Source organism: Rhinolophus sinicus, linkage group LG09, assembly GCF_036562045.2.
Source record: "Rhinolophus sinicus isolate RSC01 linkage group LG09, ASM3656204v1, whole genome shotgun sequence".
NCBI lineage: Eukaryota > Metazoa > Chordata > Mammalia > Chiroptera > Rhinolophidae > Rhinolophus > Rhinolophus sinicus.
Window position 1 is genome coordinate 66,562,707 of NC_133758.1, and position 14,611 is coordinate 66,577,317.

At 42.6% G+C, this 14,611-nt stretch overlaps 1 protein-coding gene across 1 annotated transcript in view; it reads left to right on the plus strand.

Moving 5' to 3' along the window:
* LAMB1 (laminin subunit beta 1) overlaps positions 1 to 14,611 on the plus strand; it is a 67,524-nt gene that overhangs the window by 22,880 nt on the left and 30,033 nt on the right. Inside the window, exons 13-20 of the mRNA XM_019745333.2 lie at positions 587 to 666; positions 8,437 to 8,572; positions 9,849 to 10,007; positions 10,892 to 11,019; positions 11,229 to 11,349; positions 11,781 to 11,985; positions 13,135 to 13,278; positions 13,483 to 13,714. Coding sequence (XP_019600892.2) covers positions 587 to 666; positions 8,437 to 8,572; positions 9,849 to 10,007; positions 10,892 to 11,019; positions 11,229 to 11,349; positions 11,781 to 11,985; positions 13,135 to 13,278; positions 13,483 to 13,714 — 1,205 coding nt within the window. The remainder of the gene's footprint in view (positions 1 to 586; positions 667 to 8,436; positions 8,573 to 9,848; positions 10,008 to 10,891; positions 11,020 to 11,228; positions 11,350 to 11,780; positions 11,986 to 13,134; positions 13,279 to 13,482; positions 13,715 to 14,611) is intronic.

Genomic DNA, 14,611 nt, shown 5'->3' on the forward strand with positions numbered 1-14,611 from the left:
TTTTTATCACTCATTAGGAAATAAGTATTTGCTGAGGTGCAAAGAGACCTTCTCCCCTGTATAGACTCTGTCCCTACAGAGATCTCATTACCATCTCCCGTGTTCTCAGGACTTGGTGATCTCACTTTTCAGTTGTGAGAACAGTCCTTGCTTTACACTGTTTCCACACAGACAAATCCTTGAAGAACTATGTGGAATTTATGACAGACTGAACAAAAAAATTAAAGGCCTGCCAAATAGTTGCCAAAACTCTTACTGCCAGAGTAATTTTAATGAAGAGAATTGGTGTCTTTGCTGTTTTCTCATGGTTATTATTGGATGCATGCTATCTGCAAGGGCAAAGAAACACCTCTGATCTGGCATTACCGTGTGATTATGTGTAACCCTCTCCAACCTCAGTGACCTACAGCTTGGGTTTCTTTTTTCAGAATACTCATAGTCATTTCTTTTGTATGCTTTCTGCTTTCATGGTGCAAATGAATGTTTGGTGGAACAAACAAAACATGCCATAACTTGTTTCTTGCTCTTGAGTCTATTGTGTAATTACAAGAACCCACCGTTCGATGTTTAATCTTTTGTTCTGCAGCCAGAGCATTGGGGCTTAAGCAACGATTTGGATGGATGTCGACCTTGTGACTGTGACCTTGGGGGTGCCTTAAACAATAGGTGAGTGTAGCTTCATTTACATTCTTGTACTCAGTCACCCAGGAAAGCCCTCATGAGCCCTAGGAGAAGTGACTTCAGTCTCTGAAGAAGATATGAGAAGTACATTCACCTTTGGTTTGAATGTCTGATAATCACTCTTATTTGTGGTCTCAATGTTTTCAAAGATTTTTTCATTCCAAGAGTTAGCTTTGAAACCTTCTAGTATGTTTCTGTTTCTCATTTTAGTAGTGTTGTTACTTGCTTTTGTACTTTTACTTTACAGTAGTTTTTTTTTATATTATGGAAACAATGTATGCCCGTATTTTTTTAAAAATCAGACAGTTCAGACAGGTATCCCGCCCTTTCTCCCCGCAGGTTCCACTGCTGAGAAGTTCCACTGTTAACGTTTTCTTGGATCTCTCCAGAAGTTAATAGTAACACTCAAAATACCTGTTAAAAATTTCGATTTCTTTCCTCTAATTTCTTTTAAAATAACATGTTAGGTTTTTTTTTAGACAGACAAGTACAAAGGAAAAAAATGATTTCCCACTTCGCTTCACTGACATTTTTGAAAATCAAAGTAACATATGTTATGTACATAATTCTGCAACTTGCTTTTTTTAATCTGGAGATCTTTTTCATATCAGCGTGTATTCATCCACTTTTTTGTGTTCTCTCATGTGAAAGTACAATGATTTATTTATTGCCAGTATTTTTACTTTTTAAAAATGTTTCAGTGAACACCCTTGTAGATGTAACTTAATGAATGTTTATAGAGATATCTATTGATTAGGTTCCCAATGACAGAACCATAAGTCAAAGTAGACGTGCATTTTTTATTTTAATGGAGAATGTCAGATTCTTTTGCAGATTGTGCTAATTTTTCTACCAACCAATTATAAAAGTACCTTTTTCTCTGTTCCTACCAGCAGTTGGTACCATCAAACATTTTATTTTTCACCAAAAATGAATTCCTATTTTGATTTGTGTATAGAATCTCTTCATTTTCTTCTTCTTTTCTTTTATTTTTTTCAACATCCAAGTTTATTATTGAAAATTACGTATACTAACATTTAGTTACTTAAATATGTTGGTATTCCTTGAATAGATGAGACATGAAGCTCTATCAGAAATTATCATAATGCACATTTGGCAAGATGTTTAATTTGTCGGAGTTTAATTAACCAACTTTGAGTCAATGAGAGTTTTGGTCTCTGTTGGTTGTGGGATCAGATTCAGAACATCTGGTGAAGACAGTGTGCGTGACTGCTGAGAAAAGGCCAGATGTTTCCTTGCAGCCCTGAGTCTGCCCTGAGAGAACATGTTGAATTCACTGAGCTTCATGGGCTCAGGAGCTGACTGTCTCACAGGATTATTTCCCAACGCCATAGTAAGTAGTCTGCTGGGAAGGAAGGAGATCTTAGGCAGCAAGAACATGTGCTGTTTGGCCTCTGTATTTGGATTTGTCCTATTCCAGATCATGCAGTAAACAAACGCAGGACAGCATGTAGCCTCTGAAACTCCAGTGTGAATGTTTGTTCTTAGAAAACCTCCAGAGTTGGAAGGAAGCAAGGATAATTCCATCCAAGCAGGGAAGAAAGGCAAACCGCTTGTCTGCTTATGGAATCTCTTCTCTGCCTTTCCTTTGTGACTCCCAGAACCCATGCTGATTCCTTTAGTAATCGATTCCTCAATTCACATCTTCCATCACAACTAAAATTCTTCTTGATTAGATGACAATGGCATCCATAATTCTCCAAATTATGTCATAAACTCAGGAATGTCCTATGTTTCTTTACTCTAAATGGTTTCTATTACTTACATTCTTTTCCTCTATTCCACACATGCTTCCTCTCTAAATCCACCCACACACTGCCTAGGCTGCCCCTAGTCGCTCCTGCAACAAGTTATAAAAACCATAATGTGCTAAGCAAGAGAGTCTGTGAAGCAACATTTTTTAGTGAAGATTTTAAAGCAGGTAATTTGATCTCTCTAGCATGATTGATGAGGCATTCTATCTTTTGGCATCACTGATGGGAAAAAAGCTTTCAAGGTGCCTCTGGTCCTGTGACTCTGCAGTGTTTTGTAGTGATCCTTTTCAGAGTTTCCCCCACGAGGACTCTCTCTGGGAGCCCATAAGGGTGGCAGTGGCTCCTCTGAAGCACCGATTCTGCTTGGAGAGTGCTTAATGCTGAATACTTGCTGAATGAATGATGTGTTGTCACCACTCATAAATATCTTCTCCCTGATAATATTCCTTTGCTTTGCCTTGGACACATAGTAGGTATTGAATACATGTTGATTGAGTTAAAGAATTTGAGAAACAAATGATTCTAAAGATACGAATAGAAATATGCACTCCTTAAGAGAGGCAATCTCTAAAGGTGATCCCAAGCTTGCCTAGTTACTTTGGCCAGAGACAGACTCAATGTCAAAGTCATGTGAAGTGGGAAAACTGAAAATGCTTTGTATCATAAGCCAAATGGATTTTGGTAGAAAAATTAAAGCGTAGTAATCCATGTCTACTATGTTGACAGCTAATCTGAACTTTTGAATATTTTCAAGAGGTAAGACTTAATTAAATAATGTAACTCAAGCCAGGTTAATGAAGCTTTTCTTCTAGATAACCTGCTTTAATGAATCAATAAGAATGGTTGCTAGGGAAACACTACTTGCAAATGTTTAAAAAACATTGAAATATACAAACATCTTCACATCATCCTTCAAAATCATTTCAATTAATTTAGGACTTTGATATCTGACTTGAAACCCACCACTTTTTTAAAGGCTTCTAACTTCCTGGTCTGAAGTCCCTAGCCCTCCCTTGATGTTTCAGAAGCACATTACTTCTGCATCTCTTTAAGCACTTATTCAGTTTTGTATTATAGGTGTTTGTATTGCAAGGGTCTCTGGACAGGGATTGTGTCTTATTTGTTTTTGCATCTCCCTTCGTACCCAGCACAGTACACCTTGCAGGTGCTCAATAAATGAGCAACTGAAATGTATTATACTTTGAAACAAGAGCAGAAGTTAATATGTGTATTCATCAGTATATTGAATGATTATGATATCTAACCCTTTATTAATTATATGGTAGCTGGACATAAAAGGATTAGAGAGCACAGCTCCTACCACTTAAGAAAGTATCCAAGTCTGCGGGGTGGGACTACTCTGGATAAAAAGGATGGATAATGCTGACTGTTAATCAATGTAGAGCCAACTCTTATTTGTAGTCAGAATTTTGGAGGAGAAATCAGTGTTGAAAAGAGTGGCGATTCTTCTGAATGATGCTTTTTATCCTTTCCCCCCCACACCCCGATTTCTTAGTAATAGAGAAAAGTTGAAACTGTACAGTATTTACTCTGCTCATCACTATTTGAATGAAATAGAATTTTCCTTCCAATAGAATCATTAAATAAGTTGTTAATTTCTATTCTTATGAGAAATCTGTGTTTTTAAATAATAATTTTAGCCTTCATCCATTAAGAAAAATTAGGTCTTGTATTAGTTTTCTATTGCTGCCATAGTAAATTACCACAACTTAATGGCCAAAAACAAATACATTTATTACATTTATTATATTACAGTTCTGTGTGTTAGACATGGTCTCCCTGGACTAAAATCAAGACGTTGGTAGGCCCTGTTTCTATCGTAAGGCTCTAGGGGAGAATCCTGCTGATTCGAGTTGTTGGCAGAACCCAGCTCCTTTCAACAGTAGGATGAGGTTCCTGGTTTCCTTCTGGCTGCCAGCACAGCATTCCCAGTGTCTGCTGGCTGCCCACACCCCTTGACTCATGGCCTCCTTCTTTCATCTTCCAAGCCAATAACTGTGGGTCAGATTTTTCTCATGTCACATTTTTGACCCATTTTTTGGCTTTCCTCTTCCACTTTTAAGAACTCATGTGATTAGATTGGCCCCATCTGGATAATCCAGGATAACCAACCCCCGCCCCCCATCTCAAGGTGCTTAATCATATCAGCGAAGTGCCCTGTGCTATGTGAGGTCACTTATCCCCAGATTCTGCGGGCGAGACCAGGGACATCTTTGGGGGCTGTTATTCTGCCAGCCACAGACCCTGATTTGTTTTGTCTTAAATCATTGCATCTTATTTGTTTTTGCATCTCATTACTGATCCAATGAATTGAATCTGTATCTAGTTACAGGGAAATTTGTGGGCTGGAACATATAAACTTAAAAAGTGTACCATTTCTATCCAATGTGATTTTTACTTGAACACAGAAAGAATAATTAATTACATGTAATAACTTTTTTTATCTCACTATGGAGGAGGTAGGATTTGAGCTTGGCTTTTGAAAGATGAGTGAGACTTTGAGAGGTGTGACAGGTGGGCAGGAGGGCCTTCTAGCTGAGACTGGTGAAGGCACAGAGAATGAGTATGTCAAGGTCAAGATCTGGTTGGATCTTCACCATCTCTGCTCACATTCTTGCGTTACTCCTCCTTGCTCCTGTCATTCCTGTCCTCTCTGCCTGTCAAGATGCTCTGACCAAAAAAAAAAAAAAAAAATCCTCTGCAACCTTCAGAGACACCTCTCTCCTGATGCTGCCTTTAATCAGATGAACAGTGTTTTCCTCTGCACCCTTAGTATTTTGGTTGTAGCTCTATCTAGGTACTTGCAACATTTTGATTTGTTGTATTGGTCGATTGCTTTATTATTTATCTCCCCAATTAGATTGTAAGTCCTTTAGGACAGGGACTATTTTCCCCCCGCTTTTCTTTCTCTTTATCATTTTGCCAGAAACAATGGACTTTACCAAGAGAGTAAGGATTGATCTGGAAGAAAGTTGACAGTGGACTGAAGAGTGTGAGTGTTAACACCAGGAAGCACAGATTCCAGCACCTGTATTTGCTCAGTAAATATTTGTGGAAGAGAATGAGGAGTGTGGCTCTTCTGAAAGCCAAGGGCAGGCACCACAAGAAGCAGCAGTTGTTTTTAGAGGATGGGTTATAGAGGCTGCTGGAGACCAGGCAGAGGCATCCTGGCTTGGTAGGATAAGAAGGAACAATCGTGGATTTTTGTGAGATGATGAAAGCAGTGCTATGGGAAGATTGGTTTGGCAGTGCGGACAGGATGGCTGGGCAGGGGGAAGACAAGTGCTTGAGAGGTTGGGTTGGGAGGTTGCTAGGGTAACAGATGTGGAATGATGTCATACTGGACTAGGATAGTGGCGAGGACAATTAGCAGAAACTGCTAAGTTGAGAATCATCTGGAAATAAGACTTGGATATTGGGGATAAAGGACGGGGAAGGTTATGTCTCACCTACATCAGAAGAATTTTAAATCTGCTGACAGAAATAACAAGATAAGAAGTCAGTAGGAGTTGACGAACAGTTTGGGACAAGATAAATTCGAGCTGACTGACACCATGGAAATGTCCCATTCATGGCTGGAAAGGTACAACCAGAGCACAGTTGAGTAAGAGCTAAGAGCTGTAGATGTGAGGGCCACATGCACAGAGCCAGGTAAGCCACGAGAATGAGTTCACTGAAGCAGTAGGTGTGGAATTGGAGCCATGCCTGGGAATGCCAGCAATTCAGCTCTGGACACGAAGTGATTGCCAGGGCTGAGGTTAAGAGAATTCCTTTTACCTGATCAGGGTCTCCTGAACTTCTTTAGAATTGGGCTGCAGGAAAAAGGCCACCCCAGGAGTCTGCCCACTCTCCTTATCCTCAGCTTTATTTGCTAATTCTCTAGTGATTAAGAACTCATGTGGTTAGATTGGCCCCATCTGGATAATAGTGATGGCTTGGGAAGAATCCAGTTGTTTTCTTCTTCGGTGGTTCATGTTTTGGACATTTGTTCCCTCAGTAAACAGCTGGGGAGGAAAGAAGGATTTTTTTCTTTTTCTTTTCCATATGGTGTAATGTCTGATGCCTGGATTTTTGCAAATGGCTTTTGTTGGTGGACTGTACCAAAAGAGGCCTAGGTCCTAGTTGGAACAAGCTTTCCTCCTCTGGGAATTGGCTACAGGATGTTAACTATTCGTATTCTTGTAGGATAAAAATGGTTTTACATGATATACTGAAAAAGACTTCAATTGGACTTGCCTTAGGCACTTGGTTTAAAATGAACTTTGGGATGAGAAAGAAAAAATAAAATAAGTCTGGGAATGGGTTTAAATTAACAATTTCAAACCACTTGACTGTAATGAAGTAAAAATGGATGTATGTAATTTGGTTTTACCTGGTGCACAAAATCATGATACTACTAAGGAAAAAGACCGACATAGGCTGAGAACAAAATGTATATATTATAGGGGCCTTTATTACTGAAAAGAGCAATGAGTAATTTAAAAAAATTTTATTATTTACATTAAATCTCCTATTTTTCTTTTTTTAATTCAGAACTATTCTTCACACGTTTATTTGTTCACCCAGTGTTTGAGTGTACTGCATGTGCATAGCACTGGCCAGGCCTTACCGGGGGCTGACCAAGGTGAATAAGTCACAGACCGGGTCCTCAGGGAGTTTACAGTCTAGTAAGGGGTTGGGTTGGTCTGTCAATAATTGCACTGCGAGATAAGGCGATAAATGTCTGAACAGTACAGATAAGGAACAATTGAAGTCTCAGGCAGCACTAGAGACTGGTAGAGGGACAGAACCAAGCAAAACCATGAAAGGGGTGAAAGTTGAACTAGGATTTGAAGATACAGGGCCTCAACTTTAACAAACACCTACTGTGTGACAAGCTTTGTTGCGGATGTTGTGAATACATTTCTTATGCAAGGAGGTGGTGGCATGAAAGAGAAAATGTGTCATTCTGTGAAGTGGAGGGTGATGGTTAGGAAGTGCCACCACAGGAGTCCTATATGAGCTGAATCTGGAAAGAAGGGTGGTCGTTTGCTGGGTCAGTCAGGGGGAGGGGCATTCCAGGTCGTAAGAACATCACAGGCAGAGGGAGGGGTCAGGAATCACCCAGCACATTTGATAAATTGTCAGTAGTTCAGTGTGGTTGTGAGGGGAGGGGTGGGATGAGGCTGAGGAGGTAGAGAAGGACAGATTATGGAAGTCCTGTTGTACCTCCCCAAGGCCACTGTGCTAGGAAGTGACACAGTTAATGCACCTTAGGAAGAAAGGTTCACCTGGGCAGCTCTGTGTGTGGCGGTTTAGGTCGGGAAGTTGGAAGAGTGGCAACAAGTGTACTGAAGAGAAGACTAACTGCTTTTACTATGAGAGAAGGGAGAAAGGCGTGGTCTAACCCATGGAAAGGGAGGAGAGACGCACAGATGCTGGGAGGTGAAACACAGGAGTTGCTTCCTGGTTGACTATGAAGAAATCCAGAGAATAACTGCCCGGTTTCTGACTTGGTTGACTCAGCGGCTGGTGGTGTCTTCTCAGCAGAGTCGGGGGAGGGATTGAGTGCTGCCCTGTCGGATCAATTGTTAGCCTCAGGGACAGCGAAGCTGGAACTGTCCTCCTGGGTCTGAGGCCCAGGAAAAGAGCTGTAGTTGGAAATAAAGCAAAAATGACAGGCTATCAAAGCAAGAAAAGACTTGTATCTACAGAAAACCCCACCCGGGTGTGGATGCAGCATAGTGAAGAGAAGGCAAGGGACATGCCCGTGAGCAACCAGGTCATGCAGAGCTTTCAACCTCGGAGTTTGGGATTCATTCATAGGCAGTATTTTTTCCATGTACTTATTTTCTGAAGGAAATACGAAAACCCCCCTGAATATTTCACGCCATTTAATGTATAATACCAAATGCACAATTGCCCCCCGCGGTTCCTTAGTGAGCGGTGAGCGTGGCTGACCAGCTGTGGTTCCTTCCAGCTGTTCCCCAGTGTCCGGCCAGTGCTCATGTCGACCCCACATGATCGGACGCCAGTGCAATGAAGTGGAATCTGGTTATTACTTTACCACCTTGGATCACTACATCTACGAAGCAGAAGAAGCCAACTTTGGGCCTGTAAGTAGGGGGCTGCTTGGCAGACTGGTAAAGCAGTGTTTGGCGGCAGTAAACGGCATAGACACATTTTGTAAACAGACCATTTAAGAAGTGTTTTGTCAGTGAGCCCAAAGAAGGATCAGGACCATGCCTTCTTGAGAACAGTCATATTTAAAGCCAACTAAATCTGTAAGTCCCAAAGAAACTTTGGAACATTCACTCTTTACGCTTTTGGTGTTTGGGGGGCAAGCTTGGGTTTTTTTTTCCTTCCATTTTTCTCTCTACTTATGCCGCAGTTATTGTTGATCTAGTAGAGTACTCAGAGAGACTATGGGTTCATTTATCAATTGTTGTGTAATAAGCCATCCCAAAATTTAGTGGCTTATAATGTGTGTCTGGCACTTCAGCTTGGATGGCTGAAGCAATTGGTGCTGGCTGGGCGTCTTTCTCTGCATGACCTCTCTCCCCATGCAGCTGTCCTGAGCTGCCTCACAGCACCGTGGGTCAGCATCGTGAGATTTCTTACTAGCTTCCAAGAAGGTGTCTAGTTTCCAAGGAGGAAACAAAAACTGCTCAGTCTCCTAAAGCGTGGGCTCAGAAGTCCCAGAATGTCATTTTCTCACATTTTTTTAGTCACAAGTCACAAGGCCAGACCAGATTCAAGGGCGGGGTAACATAGATACCACCTCTTGATGGTAAAGCCGGACACACATCCATATGGGAAATGAAGGACTTCATCTTTGGAGATGACTACTCACAGGTATTATATATAACCCTGTGAACAAACTCAAAAGCATGCTGGAATTAAGCAATTCAAATTGATCAATGCTCATTCTCAGTGACAGTCAGAATTAACTCATCGCTAGTGAACATTCATGACTATATCAAGTTTCTTCACTTGTACTTGGAGCTTCAAACAAATGCCAATGAGAAAGACAGACAGAAATAAATCCACTAGATACTGGACTGACCTTGTAGGAAATCTGGGACATCCCTTGTCACTCCTAGGCTCCCTTATAACAGCAGTTATGATGTTCTCTTTCCTTCCTTTATGCTCATTCACCTGGTGACATCATAGAAAGTCTGCACGAGACGTTTGAGTCCCATCACCAATGTCCCAAGACTACCTTAACCAAAACCAAAAAGAAACCAATTTGCTGTTTATATATCAAAACTTTGTACAGTCTACTGGGAAGATGTGACTGCAAAAACTAGGGATAATATCTACAGTTTTGGACCTTTGGGTGACTTCAGATTTCTTTGACTGTTACATTTCTTTGAATTTCATTGTCCTCAGGGGGTCAGCGTAGTGGAGCGGCTGTATGTGCAGGACCGGATTCCTTCCTGGACTGGAGCTGGCTTCGTACAAGTGCCTGAAGGGGCTTATTTGGAGTTTTTCATTGACAATATACCATATTCCATGGAATATGACATCCTAATTCGCTATGAGCCACAGGTAAACCCTTGGTGAACTATTGTGGTTGGGGAGAATATTGGTAGAAAAATCTTTCTTTTAATGGACATGATGGTTTTGTGAAACTTGGAAATTACATTGGAATATGGGAAACCCTCTCTGACTTCTAGCCTCCATGGAAGTGAAAAATGTACATTTTTCTTGAATTCAGTTTCACAAACTTTCAGCTATCTCTTACTAGGCACTTAACATTGCTGAGAACTGAGGTGGTGATGAGAAAGTATCAGATCCTCTCCTTGCCCTCACGGACTGCACTGCCCAGGAACAGACACACACCCCTAACTATAGTAATACACCAAAGGTGGAAAGTGTGCAAGTAGAGATACAAACAGTGATGGAAGATGAAAAGTTCATACCAGCTGGGCTGGGCCAGGGGCTGCCAGAATGTTTCAAAGAATCAGACGTCAGCCTTAAACACAGATGAAATTTTGACCTAAGAGGAAGTCAGGAATAGCATGAGCAGAAAAGAGGAGAGTGTTTTGAGAGTCGTTCCACGTAGATAGATAAGGGATATGGTTGGACATGCTGGTAGAAAAAATGCCAGGATCGGTAAATGAACTTGGGCTCTATATTAAAAGGAAGCTATTGAAGGGTTTTGAGCAGGGGGTTGTCATTATCTGAGCTGTGTTTTGAGGTGGGTAGAAAGGGACATAGGGAGAGGCTGGGAGGCAGTTTCAGGGATTAGGGCTAGAACTGGGACAGTTCTAGAGGCAGTAGCAGAGGAAACGGTTAAGAGGGAAGGGAAATGCCAGCAAGTGTTTTTCAATTAAACTTGGCAGGTGATCGATCAGGGGAGGTCTTCATGAACAGACAGGCAGCAGTGGGCCAGTGTGGATGGTCCTTTTGATTATTGTTTCTTATTCCAGCTGCCTGACCACTGGGAGAAAGCTGTCATCACGGTACAGCGACCTGGGAAGATTCCAGCCAGCAGCCGATGCGGTAACACCGTTCCCGACGATGACAACCAGGTCGTGTCCTTATCGCCTGGCTCAAGGTCAGTGACACAGTGGTTTGCAGCTCAACAGAACTGATATGCAAATTACTCTTTTCCGGTATCTTGCCTTGTGAGTTGTGCAGTTACCACTTCAGAGCCAGAGCCAAATACTGACTATCGACTTTCTTCCTTCGGAATGAACTGCGTAGAGCTTTGATTGACTGGATACTTAAAGGATGACTTTTGTTGTTCTCTTTGTCACGGGGCAGGTACGTGGTCCTCCCACGCCCTGTGTGCTTTGAGAAGGGTGTGAACTACACAGTCAAGTTAGAGCTGCCCCAGTACACCGCCGATGGCAGTGTGGAGAGTCCATACACACTTATTGATTCCGTAAGTGCAAGGTCGTTTCTGACACGTGCAGGGAGGCCTGGGCAGAAAGGGTTCCTCTGCTTCTGCAGAGGGTTTTGTGGAGGGGTAACCCTGAGAGACTCAGCAGAATCATGTTTTTTTGCCTCCAAGTCCACTTTGCTTATATATTTTAGCAAAACTCGACCCTCTGATAAGGTTTTACTCAAGCTGATTCTTTCTGAAAATATGAAGTGTCTTTAAAAATGACATTTCCAAAAACCATCAAACTGTGGAAGGTCTATCTAAACTTTTTCTGGAAAGAATATTTTAAGAATGGGCAGGTTTATTGAGTGAGTCTAGTTTTTCCTTTTCAAGAGTCAAAGAAGCATTTGGGGTTTTATGTGTTTACTTGCTCTAACTGATGACATGGGACACCACCATAAGAACACTTTCCTGTTCTCATGTCTTCGTAGCTTGTTCTCATGCCATTCTGCAAATCACTGGACATCTTCACTGTGGGAGGTTCAGCAGATGGGTCAGTCACCAACAGTGCCTGGGAAACCTTTCAGAGATACCGTTGTCTGGAGAACAGCAGAAGCGTCGTGAAAACGCCAATGACCGACGTTTGCAGAAACATCATCTTTAGCATTTCTGCCCTGTTACACCAGACAGGCTTGGGTAGGTATTACTGTAGCTAATTCTGCCCCCTCTTTCTTGAGAGCCCAAAGGACACTTGGCGCTACGAGATCTGGAGGAAAGCAGGCCCTATCGCTCTATGTGAGGCAATCAGCACAAAGGCGAGAGTGTCTCAACTACCGTTGGGCTTTATTTTTTTATTTTTTTTAGATTTTTTTTATTGGGGAAGGGGAACAGGACTTTATTGGGGAACAGTGTGCACTTTCAGGACTTTTTCTCCAAGTCAAGTTGTCCTTTCAATCTTAGTTGTGGAGGGTTCTGTTCAGCTTCAAGTTGTTCTTTCAGTCTTAGTTGTGGAGGGCGCAGCTCAGCTCCAGGTCCAGTTGCCGTTGCTAGTTGCAGGGGGCACAGCCCACCATCCCTTGCGGGAGTCGAACCGGCAACCTTGTGGTTGAGAGGACGTGCTCCAACCAACTGAGCCATCTGGGAGCTCAGCGGCAGCTCAGCTCAAGGTGCCGTGTTCAATTTTAGTTGCAGGGGGCGCTGCCCACCATCCCTTGCGGGAGTCGAGGAATTGAACTGGCAACCTTGTGGTTGAGAGCCCACTGGTCCATGTGGGAATCGAACCGGCAGCCTTCGGAGTTAAGAGCACGGAGCTCTAACCGCCTGAGCCACTGGGCCGGCCCGGGCTTTATTTTTTTTTTAAGAATATTTGAGTGATAAAGCACCATTGCAAATGCGATCAATAGTCAAGAAATACACACCAGGTGACCAGGGGAAAAGTCCGTGAGGATGTAGCGCTTCCATAGGCAGGTGGGCAGTTGGGATAACTGAAGTTTGTTTTTCTCTTTGAAAGGTCAGAGCAGCCCCCAGAGGTCGCTGGGCTTTTATCTAAGGTCCTGTGATATTTGAGCTTTGAAGGCAAGGGGAGAAAACCTAAATGACATTCTTCATAGAAAAACTGTTTGTTATCTGCCAATTCAGCCTCCTGTGGTACTCTCCTGCTTACCACAGGGATGAGATTGTATTAAATGGGAATTCTGAATATACCCAGGTATTAAAGGATCAGGAAGAGCCCAAGGGAACGGACAGGCCAGTTCAGAGCCGGGTGTGACGTATTGCGTTCATTTCTCTGGGGGGGGGAGAGCAGTTGCTCTGTGTCACAGGTTCTGGCGTCTTTTTCCCCTGCAGCTTGTGAGTGTGACCCTCAGGGCTCGTTAAGTTCCGTCTGTGACCCCAACGGAGGCCAGTGCGAGTGCCGGCTAAACGTGGTTGGAAGAACCTGTGACAGATGTGCTCCCGGCACCTTTGGCTTTGGCCCCAGTGGATGCAAACGTAGGTTAATCAGAAGAATTGTAATGATTATCTGAGGAATACTGGTGTGGGTTCCACAGCTTCAGGAAGCAGTGCTTCATTATGGAAGTTGATCACGTGAGCCCATGAGTATTCTGAACTAGGCACAAGGGTGCTTACATGAGGGATGTGTTTACATTTAATAAGTTTCTCAATGTGGTTCCTCGGTTGCCTATCTCTCTTCAGCTTGTGATTGCAATCTGCAAGGATCTGTCAATGCTTTCTGCGACCCCATCACTGGCCAGTGCCACTGTTTCCAGGGGGTGTACACTCGGCAGTGTGACCGGTGCTTACCTGGGTACTGGGGATTTCCGAGTTGCCAGCCCTGCCAGTGCAATGGCCATGCCGATGATTGCGACTCAGTGACAGGGCAATGCTTGAGCTGCCAGGACTACACCACGGGCCATCACTGTGAACGGTACGTGGACATGGCCTCTCAAAAGTAAGAGAACGAGATCATTTTTGGCTGAACAAACAGCGTCTTAGAGAAACCCCAGGATGAACCTCTACCAGACTCCAGATGGCTCATTCATTTCTGACCACCTCAGTATTTTCTAGGAACTCAATCATTTATCCAACACATATTTAGTTTACACCTTCTGTGTGCCAGGCATTGTTCTGGGGCTGGAAATACGGCAGAGAACAAACCCAACATGAAACTGCCATCTTGGCGAGTCATCCTAGAGGTCACCATAGACCTGTACAGAAATCATCTCTCTGTCTCAGCAGATTCTGGCCTAGGATGAGAGTTGTGAAATGTCAATGCCTGATTCGGTCCAAGTAGAAACCCAATCCAAACGGGATTAGTCATTTTCAATAGCTTTGTTTTTCTAAACATTTTATGCAGCTACAGTTTCCAGGAGACCACATAAAATGTGCAAAGTAGATCTGTTCTCCAGTTAGCAAATGTGAATTGGATAATTATTATGGATGCAAGGCACCGCAGTAGATAATAGTAAGAATAGGACATAGAATGTGCTTCTAATGACTTTAGAGTCCCACTCAGCTGATAAGAGATAGTCCACATAAGAAAATGACATGCTGACTTAGACTTTTATTGCTAATTAAGAAAGCCAGACATGCTATCAGAACCTCCTTTTTTTGGAGTACTAGTCTCCACTTTCCATGTCAATAAATTTTCTCTTTTAATATCCATCCACCCTGTATAGGGTTTTTGTTTTAAAAATCTCAGCAAGTGCTTTAGTCAGTACAAAAGTTGCTGATCAGATGAAAGAAATCGTTAGTGAAAATTGAACATGTGATTAACTTATGGCATGAAAGTAAATATGTGGCTCTTGGCTATGCTAGAGTGTAT